The sequence below is a fragment of the Natrix helvetica genome (assembly GCF_964273705.1).
Source record: "Natrix helvetica genome assembly, chromosome: 5".
NCBI lineage: Eukaryota > Metazoa > Chordata > Lepidosauria > Squamata > Natricidae > Natrix > Natrix helvetica.
Window position 1 is genome coordinate 102,006,832 of NC_138551.1, and position 23,515 is coordinate 102,030,346.

General features: G+C 43.9%; 1 protein-coding gene across 2 annotated transcripts in view; it reads left to right on the plus strand.

The window, feature by feature from the left end:
* Positions 1-6,610: 6,610 nt before the first annotated feature.
* Positions 6,611-23,515, plus strand: part of LOC309393965 (dual specificity protein phosphatase 13B-like) — a 30,256-nt gene continuing 13,351 nt past the window's right edge. The window contains exons 1-2 of one of the 2 annotated variants that reach the window (XM_081956589.1): positions 6,611-6,862; positions 20,682-20,883. In XM_081956589.1, coding sequence (XP_081812715.1) covers positions 20,693-20,883 — 191 coding nt within the window. In that variant the 5' untranslated portion in view covers positions 6,611-6,862; positions 20,682-20,692. Of the gene's footprint in view, positions 6,863-16,978; positions 17,000-20,681; positions 20,884-23,515 lie in introns of those variants that run through there. The other variant, XM_081956590.1, reaches the window with a different exon arrangement.

The window sequence follows — 23,515 nt, forward strand, 5'->3', positions numbered from 1 at the left end:
TCTATCTATCTATCTATTGCTGTATCTATTTATCTATCTATCTATCACTATCTAGCTATCCATCTCTATATCTTTCTATCTAGCTATCTAGCTATCTAAAACCTAACCTACTTTATAAAAATTATACAGTAAAAGAAAATGAAAATCCAAAACTCTATATTCAACTGTTTAGACAGAAAGAAACTTTATTTCAGCCATTGGTTTATTGGTCATGTTGGTTGACCAATAAAAATCCATTCAAAAGAACAAACAAAGCAAACTTAAGCCCTAACACGAATAACTATAGGGAACTATTTGTGGATGAAGCTTACACATACAGGTAATATAGCATAATTTGCTATTTTTAGAGAAATAAATTTATTTTGGTTAACAGATAATGCAAATAAATTTTATCAGTGTGTCTTGGAAATTTAAATGTTCCCATAGAAGTGACAATATAGGCAAACATGGACCTGTAGAGAATAAAACAGCAATAGACAGAAAAAAGTAGGTAATTAAAAAAAAAAATCTTAACCCATAACTTCAGCTGAGAATTTGGTGTGAATTTCATTCTTACAAATAAGATGGATTTAAAAGTGTACCAACATCGGCCTCTGCTTATGTATTATTTTGAGAAAATGTACTTGATTTATCAATTGTAAACAAAATTATTTTTTAAAAATGCACCAAGGAATATTTTTTGTTGGCAAAAGAGAGGAGGTGTAATGATTCCCTTCACCAGCAGATGGAAGTATAAATCCAGTTTATGAAACTAAGTCTGCCTGTATCTTTTGCTTGAGGTTAAAATGTTAAGTAAAAATGGGATATATTTTTTTAAAGGTGTTTATAAAAACTGGGCAATTAATTCCTGTGAGGTCCCCCCCCCCCCCTGAACAGTACTAACTATATCCTGAAATGTGCCTGCAATTAAGTGGAATGCAGTGCATAAACTTACTGGTCTTCTTGAGTTCCACCTAACAAATTGGCATTGCAGGTGTTAGTAACTCATCTCTTCTTTTTCATCCCCTCTTTCGTTTTCATCAAGAAGGCTGCTTACAAAAAAGTGAAGTAGGGTTACTAGAGGAAAGGGGAGGGGGGAAGTAGGAAAGCAAAAAAGAAAGGAAGAAAGATCAACAAATTAAAAAACAACTACAAAACCGGAAAATGATTAAAAGATAGAAACACGAAATAGACTGTAGCAAATAAATAATAGGAAATGGATACAAAACAAGTCAAATGTACTAAAGGTTGTTATACATAGGAATAGAATGAAGAAAAAAGATGTATGGAATAATATAAATGCATATATATATTATATATATGCTGGTCTTGTTGTATTCAGGTCTTTTCCCATGTAAGATTGAGATTGTCTTGGCAACGTTTCGGCGAGGTCTCACTCGCAGCCCAAAACCCAGCCTGAAGATGGCGAGTGAGACTTACATATAAGTCGTGTTTGTGTGTGTGTGTGTGTGTGTGTGTGTGTGTGTGTGTGAGTGTGCTGTGTCACAACCCCTGGTATGCCCAAATATGGGAGGGAACACACTGTTTCCCCTTTCTATCCTTCGGCTCACTCCAGGAGACCATCCTGGCAGAAAACCATATTTTTAATGTTGCCTTTGTTATATTTGTGTTGCATTTGTGCTGATATTAAGCACATTTGGGCATACCAGCGGTTGTGACACAGTACATACCTATTTCCCTGGCTTAGCTGATAAAGGAGGAGAGCCTGTGGCTTAGTGGCTAACACATCTGCCTAATATGTAATGCAGCCCAGGTTCAAATCCCAGTAAGGGTATGGCTAGCTGATGAGAGCTAAATAGCTTGAAATAGATCTATACTAGTCTCCCTTTATTTATTTATCAGCACAAATACAACATATATACATACATACATACATACATACATACATACATACATACACACACACACACACACACACACATATATGACTTATATGTACAGATAAAAGAAACACAATAGATATGTAAAAGAAGTGTAATGTGCAACACATTACACTTCTTTTACATATCTGTTGTGATTCTTTGCAACAAAGTTGTGATATTTGCATAAACAAAATAAAAACTTTTTTTAAAAAGTGAAGTAGGAACAGGCCTGATTGATGCTTTGATGGAGAATCCCAGAAACTTCCAAGGCTGTGACAGACTCAACGTGAGGAACAGGGGTGGGTTTCAAAAATTTTTATTACCTGCTCAGTGGACATGGCTAGATAGGGGGCATGTGACTGAGTGGGTGTGGCCAACTTGAGGTCACTCACGCACACTCAGTCACATGACCCCCTCACCAAGCCATGCCCACCAAAACGGTGGGGAAAAGTTTTGACGGGTGGAGTGGGGGGCTTCCAGCCTCGCCGGAGCTAAGGGAGCTCCTGCAAACTACCCAGTAAGAAAAAAGTGTTTGTCCTCCCTGGTCCCCAGAAACACTCTGCAGGCTTCAGCAGGGCTGGGGGAAGGCAAAAACGTTCCCATTTTTGTGACAAATTGGCAGGAAACGAGCCATTTTTTGCAAAAACTGAGGCATTTTTCCCTTCTCCCAGCCCTGCTGAAGCCAGCACAGTGCTTCTGGAGGCTGGAGGAATTCAAATTCAAATTTTTTAAATTTGTTAGCCGCTCCCTCTCCACAGGGGACTCGGGGCGGCGTACAATAAAAAATAAACATGCATACATATAGACATATAGATACACACATATACATACATATACATACATGGAGGAGGTAGTAATCAAACATATATCACATTAATAATAATAATAGAAAATTAAAATTAGCCATTAAAATCCCATGATAAAATACAATTTAAAAGGACTGTCAGGAGGAGGATAAACTACGGTTGAGCCAGGCCAGATAATTGAAAGAGGTGGGTCTTGAGCTTTACACGGAAGGAGCGGAGATCGGAAGTAATCCTGATGTCAAGGGGGAGGTCATTCCACAGGGCTGGGCCCATCACAGAGAAGGCCCTGCTCCTGGGTGTCGCCCCCCGACACTGTTTAGCGGACGGCACCCGGAGAAGTCCCTCTCTGTGTGAGCGGATTGGTCGTAGGGATGTATGGGGCAGGATACGATCCCGCAAATAACTAGGTCCTATGCCATGGAGCGCTTTAAAGATCGTAATCAAAACCTTGAAACGCACCCGATAGACCACAGGAAGCCAGGGCAGCTCGCGCAGGAGAGGTGTTACATGGGAGAACCTAGTCCTCCCCATAATCACCTGCGCGGCTGCATTCTGAACCAACTGTAGTCTCCGAGTGCATCTCAAGGGAAGCCCCATGTAGAGAGCATTGCAGTAGTCCAGGCGAGACGTCACTAGCGCATGGGTGACTGTGCGCAAGGCATCCCGGTCCAATAAGGGGCGCAATTGGCACACCAGGCGGACCTGGTGGAACGCCCCCCTTGCCACGGCTGTTACATGGTCATCCATGGATAGCCAGGCATCTAGGAGGACGCCCAAATTGCGCGCCCGTTCCATGGGGGCCAGTTGCTCACCCCCAATGGCCAGAGATGGAAGCAACTGGTTGAACCGGGGGGGCCGGAAGCCACAGCCACTCCGTCTTGGAGGGGTTGAGTTTAAGTCGGTTGTCATCCATCCAGACCCGTACGGCTTCCAAGCACCGGGACATCATTTCGACGGCCTCGTTGGGGTGGTTCGGGGTGGAGATGTACAGCTGAGTGTCATCAGCATACAGATGGTATCCCACCCCAAAGCCACGGATGATCTCGCCCAGCGGTTTCATGTATGTGTTGAATAGGAGTGGCGAGAGAACCGACCCCTGTGGCACCCCGCAAGTGAGGGGGCTCAGGGTCGATCTCTGCTCCCTTGCCAACACACGTTGCGTCCGGCCGGAGAGGTAGGAGCCGAACCACCGCAAAACGGTGCCCCTGACTCCCAACCCCCATAGCCAGTGCAACAGGATACCATGGTCGATGGTATAAAGGCAAAAAGGCCTCTGTTTTTGCGGAAAATGGCCAATCTCAGGGACCTCTCTGGGACTGGCATGTGCACACTATTAAAAAGGGGGGGAAATTACATGTTTTCAATTAAGATTGTTCTGCGCATGTGCTGAACAGAAAATAAAGATGGCGGTGCCCAGGATAGAACCGGTACGGTCATGTGTCCGGGCAAGTTACTACCTATTTGTCTGAACCGGTCCGAACAGGTAGGAACCCACCTCTAGTGGGGAACTGAAAAACATCTCAGAAAATGGCAGGGGCAAATATTTGTCAACGGTGGTCAAGAAAACTCCACAGCAGAGTCACCAAGAGTCCCACTCGAGGAAGATTTTATCTCTGTCTCTACCCTGTCCAACCCAGCTGTTATTTGGGACACTTCCCAAATAAATAGTTCTGAACTTCTCAAATTATCCCTGCAATTTGATGCATATTTAATGTTATCCTTACATGTCCACGTTGTTCTTGTGCGAAGTTAGCACCCACTCGTCTCCTAGAAAATTGAAATATTTTAGGAAATATTAAAAGGACAGAATATTTCCCCTAAAAGGGAGGCAGAAACTCATTCCCCTCGCCACCTTTGTCAATAGGCCATTAAGGCCTGGGCCAGTCTATTCTACTGTCAGGGTTCCAAATAGCATCCAAAAATAAATCAGAGTCCAAGGCAAAGGATTCCTCAAAGTTCCAGTTTATTAAGAGAGCCAGGTTGGCACATCTGGGAAAACCCAAAATCTGAAAGCTTCCCGGTCTCCCCCATCCAGTTGAAAGTTCAAGTTCTTCCCCCCACACCCACAAGTCCATCACATGGTCCAATCTTTCACTGCCGTGCTGGCAGTTCCACCCATCCAGTTCCTGTCACGTGCAGAGGTGCAAAGATAAAGGATGACCTTGGCTTTCTAGAAAGAATTTTGTTATGGCTACAAAGCATCTAACTCCATACAATTTCCCCCTCCCATTTTCCCGCAATAGAAAATGCATAGTAGAATAATAGAAAGTGTGGCAGGCCAAAGATGCAAAAGAAAAGGTGGTTGCAGGCTTGACATCTACATAACAAAGATCTACTTCTTTCAGACAGAGCCATAAGAGGAATTGCCCAAAGCCCCTTCATTACATCATTACCCAGCCAGGCTCAACGAAGCCTGGGACACAGACAGCCTACAAAGTTGCCCCTGCATGGCCCCATGGGAGTCTGAAAACCAATCAGAACACAAGCTCAAATTCAAAAGTCCAGAGAGTGCATAAAACCAAGGCACTGTTGGCATCTCTTCCCTTTTTGCCCAGGACCTCAAACCACGAGATCCCGCCCACCATTAAAACCATCTTTCCAATCAGCCACCATATTTCCAATGTCTTTCTCCCCACTTGGAACTGAACCCAGATGGACATTTCTTCCAACATTTTTATGGACTGGACCAACCTAGACTTTGCTGCAAGTTATGGCTATTGCTGTGGAAATTAATATTTCAACCCATACTATTTTCGGCTTGAGACCCTAGTCAGTCACCTGCATTGGACTTCTACAATTAACAGATTAACAGAGTCGGAAAGGGCTTTGTAGGTCATCTAGTCCAACCCCCCTGCCCAAGCAGGAAACTCTACACTGTTTCTGACAAATGTCCAATCTTTTCTTGAAAATCTCAAATGATGAAGCTCCCAGAACTTCCGAAGGCAACTTCTGTTCCATGGGTTGATTGTTCTCACTGTCAGAAAGTTCCTCCTTATTTCTAGGTTGAATATCTCCTTGGTCAGTTTCCATCCATTGTTCCTTGTCTGACCTTCAGGTGCTTTGGAAAATAGCTTTACCCCCTTCCTCTCTGCGGCAGCCCCTCAAATATTGGAAGACTGCTACAACACTGCTAATAAGAGCTAAGGCTTTGCAGTGTTAGAGTGCAGTAATGTAGGTTATTTGAGCTGACTGCTAGCTGCAGTTCAGCAGTTCAAATCTCACCAGGCTCAAGGTTGACTCCGCCTTCCATCCTTCCGAGGTGGGTAAAATGAGGACCCAGATTGTTGGGGGCAATAGGCGGACTCTGTAAACCACTTAAAGAGGGCTGTAAAAGCACTATTAAGCGGTATATAAGTCTAACTGCTATTGCTATTGCTATCATGTCTCCCCTGGTCCTTCTCTTCACTAGACTAGCCATGCCCAGTTCCTGCAACCATTCACTCTATGTTTTTATCCTCCAGTCCCCTAATAATCTTGGTTGCTCTTCTCTGCAACCTTTCTAGAGTCTCAACATCCTTTTTATAGTGTGGTGACCAAAACTGGATGCAGTATTCTACGTGTGGTCTTACTAAGGCTTACAAAGGCTTTGCCCATTTGTAAAATTGGATTGTTGTGTGCCATACAGCCCAGAGCCCCATGGGGAGGTGGTAGATGGGTGGCTGCTAGATGTAAATTTGATTAATAAATATGATTACAGGTTTAGGCAAACATGTGGCAGACAAAGGAATCCAAAGTCTTGCAGTGAGACAAAACCGCCTTCTCTTTCAAACACTTTCGCCTTTGTTCAGCAGGGAATGCATGACAGACTCCCTGTTTTGCATTCTCCCTGCTGGGAGAACTTGCAGTTCCTGGAACGGTCCCTTCCACACCCTCACGTGGGAACGTGAGACCCAAAGCTCTCTGGAAGGTCATTCAGAGCTGTGGCTATTTCAGATGATGGGCTCCTTTCCAAGCCGGGCCCAGCTGCCTCTCGCTCTGAAATATTTGGAAGTTTGTTATTGGGGTGGGGTGAGACACACACACACACACACCATGGTTTATAATTAACGCCATTAAAAATAGCCATTGACTCAACCACAGACAGCTAACAGGGCAAGGAAGCTGTTGTGTAACCGGCAACCCAGAAGGAAACGGCGGAAGAATGTCATGATCTAAAACGGTCCCAAGCAGCCGGAGAAGCTGGACCCTCAAAAGGCAAGTACTTTCGAGCTTGTTGACAAACTGATATTTGCCTAAGGTGGGTGCACGTATGGGGTAGAGCGGTGTCTTTTCCCCAACAGCTGAACGACAACTGCAATTGCATGCTGTGTTTTTCTGCTTATTAGGGGCACACCAAAAGAGCTGGCTCGGTTCCTGCCAGTTCCTGCTCACCAGGGTTGGATTGCTGCTGGTTCACTTCGTGTGCGCCAGACGCACGCTGTGCGTCCATGCGCAGTTGACTGTAAATTGTTCTGCGCATGCATAGAACATGAAAAAATTACCCCCAAACATGCCGGCATTCCCTAACTAGGGAAACAGTTTGGGGGCCTGGCCAGCCTGGATCACTGCTGGTTCTGCGACTAAGGCCAAAATACCACTAGCGGTTTGCCTGAACCGGTGTGAACCAGTAGCAATCCACCTCATGCTGTCCTTAGTGATGGGGCTGATATACTGTAGGTCCCTCTGAGTAGGTGGGGGAGAGGATCCAGGCAGAATGTCTGAAAAGTGCCACCTAAGTACAGAGGAAGATCAAGAGGATACGTATTTAAGGATAGATCACCTTATACAGTGCCAGGGACGGAATGATAATTTTGTATCTCCAAGTCCATCTAGGGAAAAAAGTTGAATGTCTTTCCTTCTCTAAGCCAGTCTGATAGCTCTGGCAGTCCAGGCAGTGTTCCCATCATTAACGTTGTGGGATCACAACCTTTACAGGAACAGGAGAGGGGAGTATCATGTTAGGGCCATCCACAGGAGGTCTTCGCACCTTGCCAGAATCAGTTCCTGACCTCTCTTATAACATTGTCTGCGTTCGACAGCTGGGTCGATTTATTCCGGGCTCAGCAGTGATGTATTTGAGACTAGCAGTACATGAGTGTTTTCTCAGAAAAAACAGTGGAGCATGCTGACCACTTGCTGGCTACCTGGGAAGAGCCTGGGGGGAGAGGCTACATAGGCAGGTCTTTTAAGGAGAAAGGTGGCATGAGGGTGTTATTAATCCCCCCCCCCTTATTGGAACTGTCTGGATTTTATACACAACCAGACAAATGTGTAGAATATGAAATCAGTCTACATATGGGAGAGCTGCCTATGCAAGCAGTTTACACTATTCCCCTCTACTTGCATGGAGTACAGAATGAAGGGACTTTTGTTACTCCGGGACCTCTCGCAGCTCATGATGGGCCAAGGGTTAAATGACTCCATTGCTTAAACAAGGTTCTCTTGTTCCTTGTTCTTCCAATTCAAGATGATCAGGCTTGAAGGTGATTGTGAGTCATTTTCAAGATGCTTTGAAGGACAGGGGAAGCTGAGAGAAGAACCCTCCATCTTTGTCTTACACTGGCAGACTTCTAGGGCTGGCTTAGTATGGTATATATGCTAACAAATAACAAAAATATTTATTCATATTGTGCAATCTCCATATTAAGGACAAAGGCATCATACCATAAGTTTTGATAATTTTTAAGAATAAAGAGCTGAAAGAGTGGTGGTACCGGGACTACAGTTCTTACAGATTAACAGAGTTGGAAGGAACCTTATAAGTCAGCGATGGCGAACCTTTTTTGGCTTGCGTGCCATGAGTGGGGGGAGCTCAGGGGGTCATGCGCAGGTGTGCTGCAATGCACAACCCCCCCCAGTGTGCACGCGTGCATGACAGGCATTCCCCCCATTTTTTGCATGCTTTTTTCACCCTCCCCAGGCTCCAGAGGCTTTATAGGAGCTTGGGGAGGGCGAAAACAGCCTCCCCCGCCCCCCGGAGGCCCTCCAGAGGCTCCAGGAGCTTCCCTGAAGCCTCCGGAGTGCAATAAAATGGCCCTATGGGCAAACCAGAAGTTTGGGAACAGATTTCCAGTTTGCTCATAGGGCCGGTTTAAGCCCTCCAGAGCCTTTAGGGGCCTTCTGGAGGCTTCCCTGAAGGCTCCGGAGGATGAAAAACGACAGGGCAATGCCTTGCGTGCCCTGACAAATGGCTCCATGTGTCACCTGTGGCATGCGCACCATAGGTTCACCATCCTGATTATAAGTCATCTAGTCCAACCCCCCCGCCCCCAATAAAGCAGGAGACCCTACACCATTTCTGACAAATGGCAATCCAATCTCCCACGCCACTTGGAGGAAATTGATTATCTAGACCCGCGCCAGTCCGGTTTCTGGCCCGGCCACAGCACGGAGACGGCTTTGATCGCGTTGGTGGATGATCTCTGGAGGGCCAGAGATGGGGGTTGCTCTTCCATCCTGGTCCTATTAGACCTCTCGGCTGCTTTTGATACCATCGACCATGGTATCCTATTGCGTCGTCTAGAGGGGTTGGGGGTGAGGGGTACCATTTTGCGGTGGTTCTCCTCCTACCTCGGGCCAAACGCAATGTGTGCTGATGGGGGGGCAGAGGTCGACCCTGAGGCCGCTCACTTGTGGGGTGCCGCAGGGGTTGGTCCTCTCGCCTCTCCTGTTCAACACATATATGAAGCCGCTGGGTGAGATCATCCGTGGTTTGGGGGTCGAGTACCATCTGTACGCTGACGACACTCAGCTGTACATATCTACCCCGAACCACCCCAACGAGGCCGTCGAAATGATGTCCCAGTGCCTGGAGGCCGTACGGGTCTGGATGGGCAGTAACAGACTCAAGCTCAACCCCTCCAAGACAGAGTGGCTGTGGTTACCGGCGCCCCGGTTCAACCAGTGAGTTCCATCACTGGCCATCGGGGGCGAACAGCTGGCCCCCGTGGAGCGGGCACGCAATTTGGGCGTCCTCCTGGATGCCCGGCTGTCAATGGACGACCATGTGATGGCCGTGGCAAGGGGGGTGTTCCACCAGGTTCGCCTGGTGCGCCAATTGCGCCCCCTATTGGACTGGAGCACCCTGCACACAGTCACCCATGCGCTAGTGACGTCCCGACTGGACTATTGTAATGCCCTCTACATGGGGCTTCCCTTGAGATGCATCCGAAGGCTGCAGTTGGTCCAGAATGCGGCCGTGCGGGCAATTATGGGAGGTACTAGGTACTTTCATGTAACACCTCTCCTCCGCGGGCTGCACTGGCTACCTGTGGCTTTTCGGGTGCGTTTCAAGGTGTTGACCATCATCTTTAAAGCGCTCCATGGCACAGGACCTAGGTATTTGCGGGATCGCATCCTGCCCCATACATCCCTGCGGCCGATTCGCTCTCACAGGGAGGGACTCCTCCGGGTGCCGTCCACTAGGCAGTGCCAGCGGGCGACGCCCAGGAGTAGGGCCTTCTCTGTGATGGGCCCGACCCTCTGGAATGACCTCCCCCCCGATATTAGAATAACCACTGATCTCCGCTCCTTCCTTAAGAAGCTTAAGACCCACCTGTTCAACTTAGCTGGCCTGGCCTAACTGTAGTTTTGTGTCCCTCTAGCCTGTATTTTAAATTTTTAGGGGTAGGTTTTTTAGGTTGTTTTAATTTTTAATCATACTGTACAGCCTATTATTTCATCTGATTTTACGGGTATCTAAAAATATTTAATTTTTTATACTGTTTTTATTTTGTGGTCTGTACACCGCCCCGAGTCCCTTCAGGGAGAGGGGGCGGTCTATAAATTTAATAAAATTAAATTAAAATTAAAATTGAAAGTCTCAAGTGATGAAGTTCCCACAACTTCTGAAGGCAACTTGTCCAAAAAATGCATCTTCCTAGAATGTTTCTGATTGGGACATGGTGGCTCAGTGGCTAAGAAGCTGAGCTTATCGATCAGAACGGTCGGCAGTTCAGCAATTCGAATCCCTTGTGCCACGTAATGGAGTGAGCTCCTGTGACTTGTCCCAGATTCTGCCGAGAGAGAGTGAGAGAGAGAGAAAGGATTCGTCAGACACATTTCTATATAATACTTGGAATAATGCTTTTGTCTTTTAAAAAGTGTTTTATTTGCATATAGAATTCTTTTACATTACCATTTTCTCTTGTAAAAGAGACTTGGCATGTTTTAATTACACTACTTAGAAACAAGAGGCTTAACAGAGGGATTTAAAAAAGTAAAGAGGTGAACTGCAATCGTACGATCAAAGGGTCAGCTTTTACATGCTACCATCTATGTGTATAAGGCCACGGTGGCTCAGTGGCTAAGACGCTGAGCTTGTCGATCAGAAAGGTCTGCACTTTGGCGGTTCAAACCCCTAGTGCCGCATAACAGAGTGAGATCCTCTGAATTGTCCCAGTTCTGCCAACCTAGCAGTTCAAAAGCATGTAAAAATGCAAGTAGAAAAATAGGAACCACGTTTGGTGGGAAGGTAATAGTGTTCCGTGCGCCTTCGAGGTTTAGTCATGCCAGCCACATGACCACGGGGACGTCTTCGGACAGTGCTGGCTCTTCGGCTTTGAAACAGAGATGAGCACCACCCCCTAGAGTTAGAAACGACTAGCACATATGTGCGAGGGGAATCTTTACCTTTACTTTAGAATGTTTCTAGAATGCTTCTTTTGGTGGGTAAAAGTATACTCCCATCCCATACATTGTGAGAAATGCCAGATAAATCTAAGGAACAAGATGAATTCACTTATCCTCCAAAGCACCTGAGGGCAGATTAAGAAGCTATGGGTGGAAGGTCTTCCGAGGGAGAACCAATCTGGAAATAAAAAGAAGTTTCCTCACAGGTAAAATGATTAATCAATGAAACAGCTGGCCTCCAGAAGTTGTGGGAGGGATTCAAGAAAAAAGAATTGGACAGCTGTTTGTCCAGAGTGGTATAAGTCCTCCTGTGTTGGAGAGAGAGTTGGACTAGAAGACCTCCAAGATCCCTTCCAGCCTGTGAATCTATGACTCTGTAGCCCCATTTCTTCCCTCACACCTCAGGTTCATGTAGGACCAGGAGAAGAAGCAGGCTGGGATTCCATCCCTTTCCTGCCATATTCATTTTGCATTGGCAGGCTGAGCCTCAACCCCCCACTCTCTGGTGGGATGTCCTTTCTACTAATTTGATTTATTAGTTTTGCTTTATTATGTTACCCTCTACCTCCTTGTCTGCTGCGAGGCTGCATGGCGATGATTTATGGAACACACCTGGGAACTTAGGGGGTTAGCCTGTAGATTAGGTCACTGCTATTTGAGAAGCGTCCACTCATTCCCTCTTCATACAGCAAAGTAGCAGGAGTGTCAAATTCTAATCAGCTTCAGTGCTCAAATCATAATCGGACAGTTGTCTGTAGTGGTTCCTGAACCGAAAGTCTCCCTTCAAGATGGTTCCCATTCCATCTTGGGGGACAAAAGGCATAGCAATTAAAGTATTGAAGCGGGCAAGAGACAATGGATAGATGATCGTCTTTTGTTGTTGTTGTTGTTCTGATTTGCTTTTGCTTTTCTCTTTCTTTCTCTTTTTTAGGTAGGTGACATGATTAGAAGTTAGATAGGATAGAAAAAAAAAGTCTTTTAATAAAGGGTGACATGATTAAAAGCTAGAATAAGTGATAGAAATAAGAAAAGGGGGAATATTGGTACATATACTTTTATATAATAAAATGGAAGTAATGACGAGAAAACATGGACTAATTGAACAATGATAGATTGCAACATATTATAAATGTGTATTATTATTAGAAATACATAAGTTGAATGAATGTAATAATTACAATTAACTTTACTAGTTTTATTTGTATTAGAATGTATGACATCCAGTTGCCACACTGTTCACGCATTGATTTGATATACTGTATTTTTCGGAGTATAAGACACACCTTTTTCCCCTCAGAAAAGAGGCTGAAAATCTGAGTGTGTCTTATACACTGAATACAGCATTTTTTAGCCTTCTGAAAGCCCACCCCTTTGCAAAAATGGCCATGCATTGCCTTTAGGAAGCTTCCAGAGTGCTCCTGGGAGCTGGGGAAGGCAAAAATGGGTGAAAAATGGGCCGGTTTTTGCTCATTTTTGCCCCCCCCCCCAGCCCTTTAGGAGCACAAGCCTCCTAAAGGGTATACATGTCTTTTTTTTTTTTTTTACAAAAAACAGGCCCATTTTTGTGAAAAATGGGCCATTTTTGGGAGGTCTACAGAGTTCAAAAACTTTTTTTTAATTTGCCTCTTCAAAATCTTGGTGTCTCTTATACTCCAAAAAATACGGCATTTATTTAAAAAAATAAAAAACTTGAAAAGATGGTTCCCATTCCCCCTGCCCAAGGGTGCTGAGATGGAGATGAACAGACCAAGAGAACAGAAACTAGTTCTGAAGACAAGCTGAAGGGTATCTCATTGCCCAAAAATATTTCTCCGGGATCCATATAGCTGACCAGAATGCCGGAGGAGAAAAATATATGCCTTAAAAATATGTTCCACTTTTGTTCCTGTTTTTGTGGGGGGGAAAACCCCATGCACAGATATTTTTTAAAAAATTCCGTTCAATTATGTTTGATTCTTGGAGACTGCCTGGAGAAGCCCCTGAGGTTTCTGGGGCAAGGTTTTTCAGAGGTAGTTTGACATTGCCTCCTTCCAGTGGTGGGCTTCAAAAAATTCAGCAATGGGTTCTCTGCTGGATGGGCGTGGCCTAGTCGGCCTCCTGCACCACAGCGGGGGCGGGGGGAGTGTTTTCACCTTCTCCAGGCTCTGGAGGCTTTCTTTGAGCCTCTGGGAGGGTGAAAAAGTACTCCCCCGGGCTCCGGAGCTCCTCCAGAGGCTGGAAACAGGCCCATTTCCCACCTTCTGGAACTTCCAGGAGGCCCGTTTTTCTCCCTCCCCGAGCCTCCATATGGGCCCTGCACTTACCTAGCATCCAAAACAGGCTGTGAGGAGACTTCTGGGAGGGTCAGGGTGGGTGGGATGGGCCAGATAGGGGTGGGATTTGGAGGTTCTCGAACGGGCTATAATGTTAGCTACGGGTTCTCCTGAACCTGGGCAAACCTGTAGCAGCCCAGCCCACCCCTGCCTCCTTCCCAGTGCTGAGAGAAAGTGACTGGCCAGAATAACAGAGTTGGAAGGGACTTAGGAGGCATTATAATCCAACTCCCTGCTCAAGCAGGAGACCCTGTTCCATTTCTGACAAATGGCTGTTCAACCTCTTTTTAAAAGTCTCCAGTGATGGAGCACCCACAACTTCTGGAGGCAAGTCGTTCGACTGGTTTATTGTTCTCATTGTCTGAATTTTTCTCCCTAATTCTTGATTGGATCCCTCTCTCTGATAAGTTACATCCCTTACTTCTTGTCCTGTCTTCAGGTGCTTTGGAGAATAACCCCTCTTCTTTATGAACACCTCTTAAACAGAGGTGGTATTCAGCCGGTTCTGACTGGTTCTAGAGAACCAGTAGCGAAAATTTTGAGTAGTTCAGAGAATCGGCAAATACCACTTCTGACTGGCCCCGCCCCATCTATTCACTGTCTCCAAAGTCCCAGATGATCAGTTGGGTCTTCTTTTGTTGCCCTGCACAGGAGAATGGAAAGCAAGTTGGTGGGGTAAGGAGGGAATGAGGATTTTGCAGTAACCTTGCCAAGGAGTGGGGAGGGAACATTGCTTTTACAGTATCCGTCCCCTGCCACACCCACCAAGCCATGCCCACCAATCCACACCATGCCCACCAAGCCATGCCCACAGAACCAGTGTAAACAATTTTGAATCCCATCACTGCCCTTAAATATTGGAAGACTGCTATCATGTCACCCCCTACATTTTCTCTGCATGAGACTACACATTCCCAGTTCCTGCAACCATTCTTCATAGAGGACTAGAATTCCCAGTCTCCCAATTTCTAGCCTGCTGCCTTTAACCATTACACCAAACTGCCTCTCAATGTATGAGCAACATATTAATTTATCATCAGGATAGCTCAGTTCAAGAGCCATCTTTAGATATATTCTGGACTAAAGCATTAAACAAGTCTATGAATATATGCCAGAAAATGAAAGATTGCATCTATAATAAGAATGGATGGTTTGTACCTTTCCCCTCTCTTTTTAAAAGTCACTTTGGCCATAGTTGCTAATAAGTGGGACATATATCTTTCTTTTTCATGGATAAATAAATGATAGAACAGGCTTAATGTATTTTTTTAAGGATCAAAAGCTATCCCAGAATCTTAGTTACTTCAGCTACCAGCTCTCTCTTTCAATGTTATATGTAGCCCCCGGCCATAAAAAGGCGAAGGCTCCCTCATCTGTTTTATGATAAGTGAAACCACTTCAGAGACTCGTAACAAAATCAATGTGAGTGACCTATTTGACAAACACATTCAACATTTCTACAGGAAACATGATGGTTATCAAACCTCACTGGATATTTGATAGGACGGGTTATGGCAGGATTGGGGAAAAATTCTATTTCAGAGATAAGAGATTTTTCCCAAGCTAATAATTCAGTTTATAATTTCTCCAACATTTGTGTTACGATTGGCCCCAGCGTGTTCCTATAAGCGTTGCATAAAAACGATTTTTTTTTAAAGTAAGCTGCCCTTCAAGTCACCCCAACATTTCTTTCTTCACTAAAAAGAAAAAGAAAAGAAAAGCAAGGAATATGTTAATGGAGTTGATCAAAGCTAGTTGAAATACCTTTCTGAAACATCTGTTCCAATTTCCCAGGGCTCTCCTTGATGTTGTTCGCAGCCGCAGAGTGCGGCTTCCTTAGAATATTAAACTGGAATTATTTACTGTGTATTTGGATTATCCATAGCCTACTTCATTTTATATAAGTATTAATAATTATAATCTGATCAGAAGGAAAGCTGGACAGTTCTTAATTTAACATTTTTATTGAGTTATACCATTTCCTGGAAAATAAGACCTCCCTGGATAATAAGCCCAATCGGGCTTTTGAGCCCATGGGCTAAAATAAACCCTCCCCCCAAAATAAGTCCTCCCCTAAAATATTTATGCACATGCACAGCCAGTCCCCACCATTTCCGGGGAGTGGGGACATGCTCCATGCGTCCCACATGCACCTGCCATTCATGTGGAATGGCCTCACGTAGGCTGCTCCCCCAAACCCTGGCTACCTCGCCCCTACTCTTAGTGGCGGTAACAAAGAGTGGCAGGCCCAGTAACACTAGGACTGGCAGGAGTGTGCTAAAATAGAGACAGAACTTCTGGCCCTCTCTGGATCAGCTGATCCACGGGCCGAGGTTGACGCCTCTTGGACCTCAAAAATTAATAAGACCTCCACAAAAATAAGACAAGCACTTATTTCAGGGGTCAAAAGAAAATAAGACCCTGTCTTATTTGGGGGGAAACATGGTAAGATAAAACAAGACACAAAATACAAAAGTAAATAGGGGAACAGTGGGGAGGAAGAGAGGGAAGAGAAGTGAGGAAGGGTAGGGGAAAAAAAGAAAAAGAAGCATTTGACTTCCGACTCTCTCTGTTGCAGTAAATTAAGGCATCAATACCAAATGATAACTTTTTGTTTTTTCATACTAATATACAATAGCCATTTTGATAAGGATCAGGTTGTCAGTCTAATCTGTAAAACCAAAAATCAAAGTTTCACTCTTTTCCACTTCAAGCACAAACTTCAGAAGCGGTTCCCATGTGGAAACAAAAGTATTTACATTCTTTTCTTTAATCAAAATTGTCAATTTTGCCATTTCATCCAACTCCGTCAACTTCTGCTACCCTTTGTCCATGGTAGAAATCAAAGTGCCTTTCCATTTTTGTGCATACAATAGACCAGGGGTGTCAAACGTGATTTCATTGTGGGCCACATCAGGATTGTGTTTGACCTGAGGGGTCCAGGGTGGGTGTGGCCAGGACGGGCATGGCCAGCTTGACGTCACTCGTGTCAGGGGCGCCTGTGGGGTTCTGAATGCTCTGCCAGTGAAAACAGGCTCCTGAACTCCATTTTCGGTTGCGATGGCCTCCTGCAACCCTCTGCCAGCGAAAATGGAGCTCAGGAGGATCACACACAACCCTCGCAAGCTCCATTTTCACTGGCAGAAGCACTGCGGGCTGATCCTTTGCTGTTTTCAGGGTGGCCCCATGGGCCAAATCTAAGCACCCTGCAGGCTGGATCCAGCCCCCAGGCCTTCAGTTTGACACCTCTGCAATAGACTGTTATATGAGTGCACTTAACCTTCATGCCTCAAAAAAGGTTTAAAAGAATTTCCAAAGAATATTCAGTTAAGAATTTTGAGAGTTTTAAACTGAAATTTAGTTTTACAGCAGGTGAATCAAACAGCAAAGAGAAACAGTCCATAAAAAGGTATAATTTTTTATTATTATTAATGTTGGTTTAACATAGTGCATCAACAAAAAAGAGAGTGGTATTCAGCAGGTTCTGACCAATTCTGGAGAACCAGCAGTGGAAATTTTGAGTAGTTCTGGAGAACCGGTAAATACCACCTCTGACTGGCCCTGCCCCCATCTATTCTATGCCTTCCGAGTCTCAGTTGATCGTGAGGGAATGATGATTTTACAGTATCCTTCCCCTGCCACACCCACTAAACCACATCACACCCAACAAGCCACGCCCACAGAACCAGTAGTAAAAAAAAATTGAATCCCACCACTGAACAAAACATTGAAAATAAAACAATAAATACACAGGGAGCAGGCATTAAAAATGCACAGTTTGGAAATGTATTTAATTTCATCCATTTCAAAGGATTACTCAAGATTATTTGTTAATTAGTTAGTTAATTATCCTAAAGAAATATATTTCCAGGATTTTGCTATAGTAACCCTAACACTAACAAAGTAAAAAAGTGGAATTAATTTTTGATGCTGCACCATTTTTATCAATTGCCCGGAGATACCGTAATTATGCAATTTTTCTAATTTACTGAAGAAATTTCAACTGAGGTTTGTAACATGTACTAATTTAATTAGATCTCTTCCACACATCATAGTAAAGCTTTGATTAATATAATGGTCATTTAAAGGGCTCATACTACCCAGTTAGTATGAAGAGGGTCAGAAGTTTTATCAAAGTGATTGATTTTCCTCCAAAGAAGATTTATGTAAGTTTAAAACGTTTTGATTTGCAATTAAACAGGAAAAGGGTGATTAGAATGTTGATTTTGGAAAGTTTTTAAATGGTGTAAGAAGCCAGATGAACTGGAAACAAAAATTTGGCAAGTTATAAGAATATTCCCTGTGGTTTAAAATCTTATTGAAATCTATAAAGACTTGAGTTTAAATGTTAAAATGTTAAATGTTAACAACCCGGTATCTTCTTGGGAAAATGTTCTTGATGACAGAAAAACATGATAAGGGGAAACATTGAAGGCTGGTTACTAGAGGCAGCTGGATAGAATTAAAGATTATAATTAAAAGAGAATCCCTAGTAACACACAATGGAGTAAAACAGTGGTAGGATTCAATTTGTTTTTACTACCGATTCAGTAGGCCTGGCTTGGTGGGCAAGGCCTGGCTTGGTGGGCGTGGCAGGGGAAGGATACTGTAAAATCTCCATTCCCTCCTCTCTCCAGTGGAAGGTTACTGCAAAATCTCCATTTTCTCCCGATCAGCTGGGACTTGGGAGGCAGAGAATAGATGAGGAAGGGGCCAGTCAGAAGTGGTATTTACCGGTTCTCTGAACTACTCAAAATTTCCACTACCGGTTCTCCAGAACTGGTCAGAATCTACTGAATACCACCTCTGGAGTAAAATATTTAAACTCTGAAAGCATTTAAAGATCTTTGATAACAACTTACCTAGAACATACTCTTTAGACTAGCTGATAAATAAATAAGGACTTAAAGGAAGCAATATAAAGAATATAGCTGAAAATCAGGCTATTTTAGATATGGATTTAATATTGACAGGATACAAGAATCATATTGACAAAGATATTATGTAGGACCTAGAAATGAAACTGACTGAGGTTTTAATAACTGAAAGCAACACACAACTAATAAATTATATGAGTATCTTGGATATGCGGACTTTAACTCACAAGAGTGACAGACAATTTCCTTATTTTTGGATTGACAAAGCAGATGTGTTCTAAAGAGAGACCCCAAAAAATCAGCTTTTGGGACATTACATAAAAAGAGTAAACAAGTTTATGAAGTTGGCTTATTTGATCAAAGTTAAACTACTTTTCTCCTCTTTTTTCCAATAGCTTTTAATGGGTTTCCCTTGGCTAGGATGGAATGATATGTCTTTATTATCGCATGTACTATGTATATTATGCAAAGTAATAATGTAATATAATTCTATGATATAAACAAGTATTTGGATGCCCCCTACTGAAGCAACTGTAGAGAGTATTATTCAAAAGAGTGCATTGCAATATAATGCAATTTATAATTGTTTATATGCCACCTAGTCAAGAGGCATTATGCTGATATAAGTTTGGGGTTTAATCAGTCAACCCATCACAAAAAAGTCTGCTTAGGAACCCATGACAGCTCTCTCGATCTTTTTCCAGTGAATACAATCACTCTTGCAAGTAAGGCAGTTGCAGTCAGGGTTCCAAATAGCATCCAAAAGTAAACCAGAGTCCAAGGCAAAGTATTGCTCAAAGTTCCAATTTATTAAGAGAGCCACGTTGGCACAGCTGGGAAAACCCGAATCTGAAAGCTTCCTGGTTTTCCCCACCCAATTGAAAGTTCAAGATCTTGCCCCCACACCCACAAGCCAATCACATGGTCCAATCTCCCACTGCCATGCCGGCAGTTCCACCAATCCAATTCCGGTCAGGTGCAGAGACAAAGGATGACCTTGGCTTTCTAGAAATAATTTTGTTATGGCTACATAGCATCTAACTCCATACAATCCCCCCTCACATTTTCCCACAGTAGAAAATGCATAGCAGAATAATAGAAAGTATGGCAGTCCAAAGACCCAAAAGAAAAGATGGCTGCAGGCCTGACATGTAGTTTCCCCCAGTTGTAAACATTTCTAGGACTAGTTACAGTGGTGGGATTCAGGCAGTTCGCACCATTTCAGGAGAACGGGTTGTTAACTTTCTGAGCAGTTTGGTGACCTGGTTGTTGGAAGAAATCATTAGGGCAGAGAACCAGTTGTTAAATGATCTTAATCCCACCACTGACTAAATAGGTCTTGGGAACATAGAATTAGAAGGAGCTCTTCAGGTCTATGGAGTCCCACCTCCTGTAGGCATCTTTTTTAAGCCTGATAGTCTCCTCCTAAATCCACAACTTCTCCTGTCTCTTTGCATTGCTGATTCCACACTGAAACTATTCTTCCTGTAAGGAAGTTTTGTCTAACATTCAATCAAAATCTGCCTTCATGTTACTTAAATCTATTGTTTCCTGTCCTATCTTCTGGAAGGAGAAAAGACAGGACTGAAGTCTCTTTCGCGAGAATTTCTTCTAGCACTTTTGAAGAGCCCTCCTCAGTCTTCTCCAGGCAAATGCCCCCAACTCCTTTAAGATTTCTCCACACAAATCGCTATCTAGTCCCTGATGGTTATCATCTTCTGAAGCTTTCCCAGCTTTTATAAAAAGCTTTTGGGAGGGAAAAAGGCTTTTTTTTCAGCTGTTTGAGGGTGAGACAAGGAGTAACAGGTGGAAGATTACAACTAAGGAGAAATTTCCTGATGTTAGATATTCTGTTTCATGTAAAGCACCACAGAGCAAACAAAGAGCACAGTCACCATGTGCTTTACTGCTCAACAATATAACTGTAACAGGAAACTCTACTTAGAGCAAAAGAGCATAGAGCTGCAAAGAAGGGATATAGAATACTGTATGTCCCTAACATTGTGTGCCTTGTGTCCTTTATGGGTGGTAGTTTACAAAATCCTGAAGAATCAGGACTCCTGGGTCTTCTGCTGAAGTCTTGCAACTAAGAAAGTGTGTACATCTGTCTCCAAAGCCAATTCTCTCTCTTGTCTCCTACCTTTTATGTCTCTCATTGACTCACTTTGTTCCACTCTGATGTCCATAAATCCATGGTGGAACTGTTCTTTCCAGTCTCTTTCAGAATGTCGTGGTGTTCGCTAAACGCAGATGACTTGAGACGCCCCAGGCTGCAAAGAACGTCCAGTCGTTCCTTGAGCAGTCAGCACAGCTATCAAACTCCAGAATTGGGAGAGTTGCAACGCATGTTATGGACCTCAGTTCCTTGCCGGGGAAATGTCAATGAAGTCTGGCCTAACCTTTATATTGGAGATCTGTAAGCAAATGAGTTTTTATGCCTTATCTTGAAAAGTATTGTAGTTCTCCTGTTAGAGAAAGGAAGAAAAGGGAAGATGGAAAAGCAAGGTGGCCATCTGAGCATTCTTACTTGGAATTAAGCCCCATCCTCCTTAATCAGGTTTACTCTTTGCTACTATTTTACAGGTAGTTCTCGACTTAAACAACGGGGCCCCAAATGTCTGTTGTTAAGTGAAACATTTGTTAAGTGAGTTTTGCCCCATTTCACCACTTTCCTTGTCACAGCTGTTAAGTGAATCACAGCTGTCGATATGTAGTAAACTGGTTATTAAGGGAATCTGGCTTCCCCATTGACTTTGCTGGTCAGAAGGTCGCAAAAGGGGATCATGTGACCTTGGGAGACAGCAACGGTCTTAAGTGTGAACCAGTTGACATGCATCTGAATTTTGATCACGTAACCGTGGGGATGCTTCAAAGGTCGTAACTGTGAAAAATGGCCCTAGGTCACTTTTTCCAGTCCCTCTGTGCAGGCACATGAGCCATCGCTCCAGCTCAGCTCCACCATGCATACACAAGCGCCTCCCGCCAGCAAGCTGATTTTTGGGTCTCTGAAAGCGTGGGGGTAGGGGGGCATGCGTGGGGGCAGGGGAGGACCCTTACGGCCTATTTTTGCTCCCAGGAGGCTGCAGGGAGGCCTACTAGACCCAAAACGCGGCACGAGGGGGTCACGCACGCATGTGCAGGAGGGCGGGTGGAGTGCGGGGGGGGTCACGTGTGCATGCACAGGAGCAGGGGAGCGCAGGGAGTTTGTGCATGCATGTGCAGGGGGCAGGGCACACCGGGGGGTGTTGCGTGCACATTGTATGCACTTTCAGCACATGACGACAAAAAGGTTAGCCATCACTGCTCTATAACATTGAACTAAATGACTAAATGAACTCTTGTAGGTCAAGGACTACCTGTTCTGTATCATATAACTATTATTGGATCTTATTGGCCAATCATTATACAGGTAATCTTTGACTTACGGTGGTTCATTTAACAGCCGTTCAAACTTACGACGGTGCTGAAAAAATGTCATACATATGACCATCGCAGTATCCCCGCAGTCACACGATCCAAAATTTGGACCCTTGGCAACAAGTATGCATGTATATTTATGACGGTTGCAAAAAAAAGGTCATAAAACTGGGTGCAACACACTTGACACACTTTTAGCAACTAAAATTTTGGTCCCAGTTATTTTCGTAAGGAGGACTGCTTGTAAAAGATGGGTTAAACTGAACGAGACCAGGAGGTATAAGTTCCCAAATTCTTGTCCAAAAGCTGGAAAAATAACACAACCTTTGCTTTGTAGCATGTTTCTTTTTAAAGTCTACATTATAAATTCATTACTACAATATTATTTGCTGTCGAAATTTTATCTGGCTCAGAATATGTGTTGACCTAAACACAAAGATATCAAAATTAGTGTTCCCTTGCCCTGTTCATTAAATAAATAACGATGATCACGTAGCTACTTGTATGTTTGGTCCAGGTTTTTAAAGACAGCAAGGAAGTGAGGTTCATCTCACATCTTCAGGTCCTTCTTTCTTCTGGTCCAGTTTAGCACCACAGATGATAAAAATCAAGAAACACGTGGAGAATGAGGGTTCCTAGAGGAAAGAGAAATGGGTTGTGCCTGAGTTTGGAGCTCATGTAGAAGGTCAAATGAGATGCCGTGGACCACAAAACAGAAGCTAAGAGTTCCTTCTACCAAAGCAAAGAGTAAAATTTGGGCAATAGAGAGAGAAGTATTCAAGGATGTAATTGGAATCAGGGAGGATCATCTTGAGACTTTTTTTCAGGTCAACAGCTGAAGACTTGTCTCAGCGTGATCCCCTGCCCCACGGGTTGAACCTGCATCAATGATTCTCTAGGGCAGGGATCTCCAACCTTGGCAACTTTAAGACTTGTGGACTTCAACTCCCAGAATTCCTCACCCAGCATGCCTGAGGAATTCTGGGAGTTGAAGTCTACAAGTCTTAAAGGTGCCAAAGTTGGAGATCCGGGCTCTAGGGAGAAAGCTTCATCCTCCTCAACTTCTTACATTTCCATGATCCATATACCCAACAATAAGCTTTGAATAAGCATGAAAAAGCTATTTCTGCAACCCAAAACCTTCTTTCTTATTTATCTCCTCTGTAATTTCGTACTGGCTGACATCTAGCACCAAAACTTTGGTTGCCAGCAGAGATACAAATTATATTGCACTAGTAATTGTTTATTTTTAGTGATACCCATGTTTCCCCAAAAATAAGACCAGGTCTTATATTAATGGGGAATCCCCATTTTCTCCCGATCAGCTGGGACTCGGGAGGCAGGGCCAGCCAGAGGTGGTATTTGCCATTCCTGAACTACTCAAAATTTCTGCTACCAGTTCTCCAGAACTGGTCAGAACCTGCTAAATACCACCTCTACTTCAAACAATCATTAATTAGCAGCAAAGGAGATGCAGAAAAGGCTGAACTCTTTCCTGCTCCCATCTGGATTATTGCAGCCCAGACAGATAAAAGGGAAGGAATCCTTCGATTGCTTTTAGGCAAGTCTTGATTAGTACTTTTATGCATTGTGCCCATGATCCTATTGTGATTTTATTGTACTCCATTCAT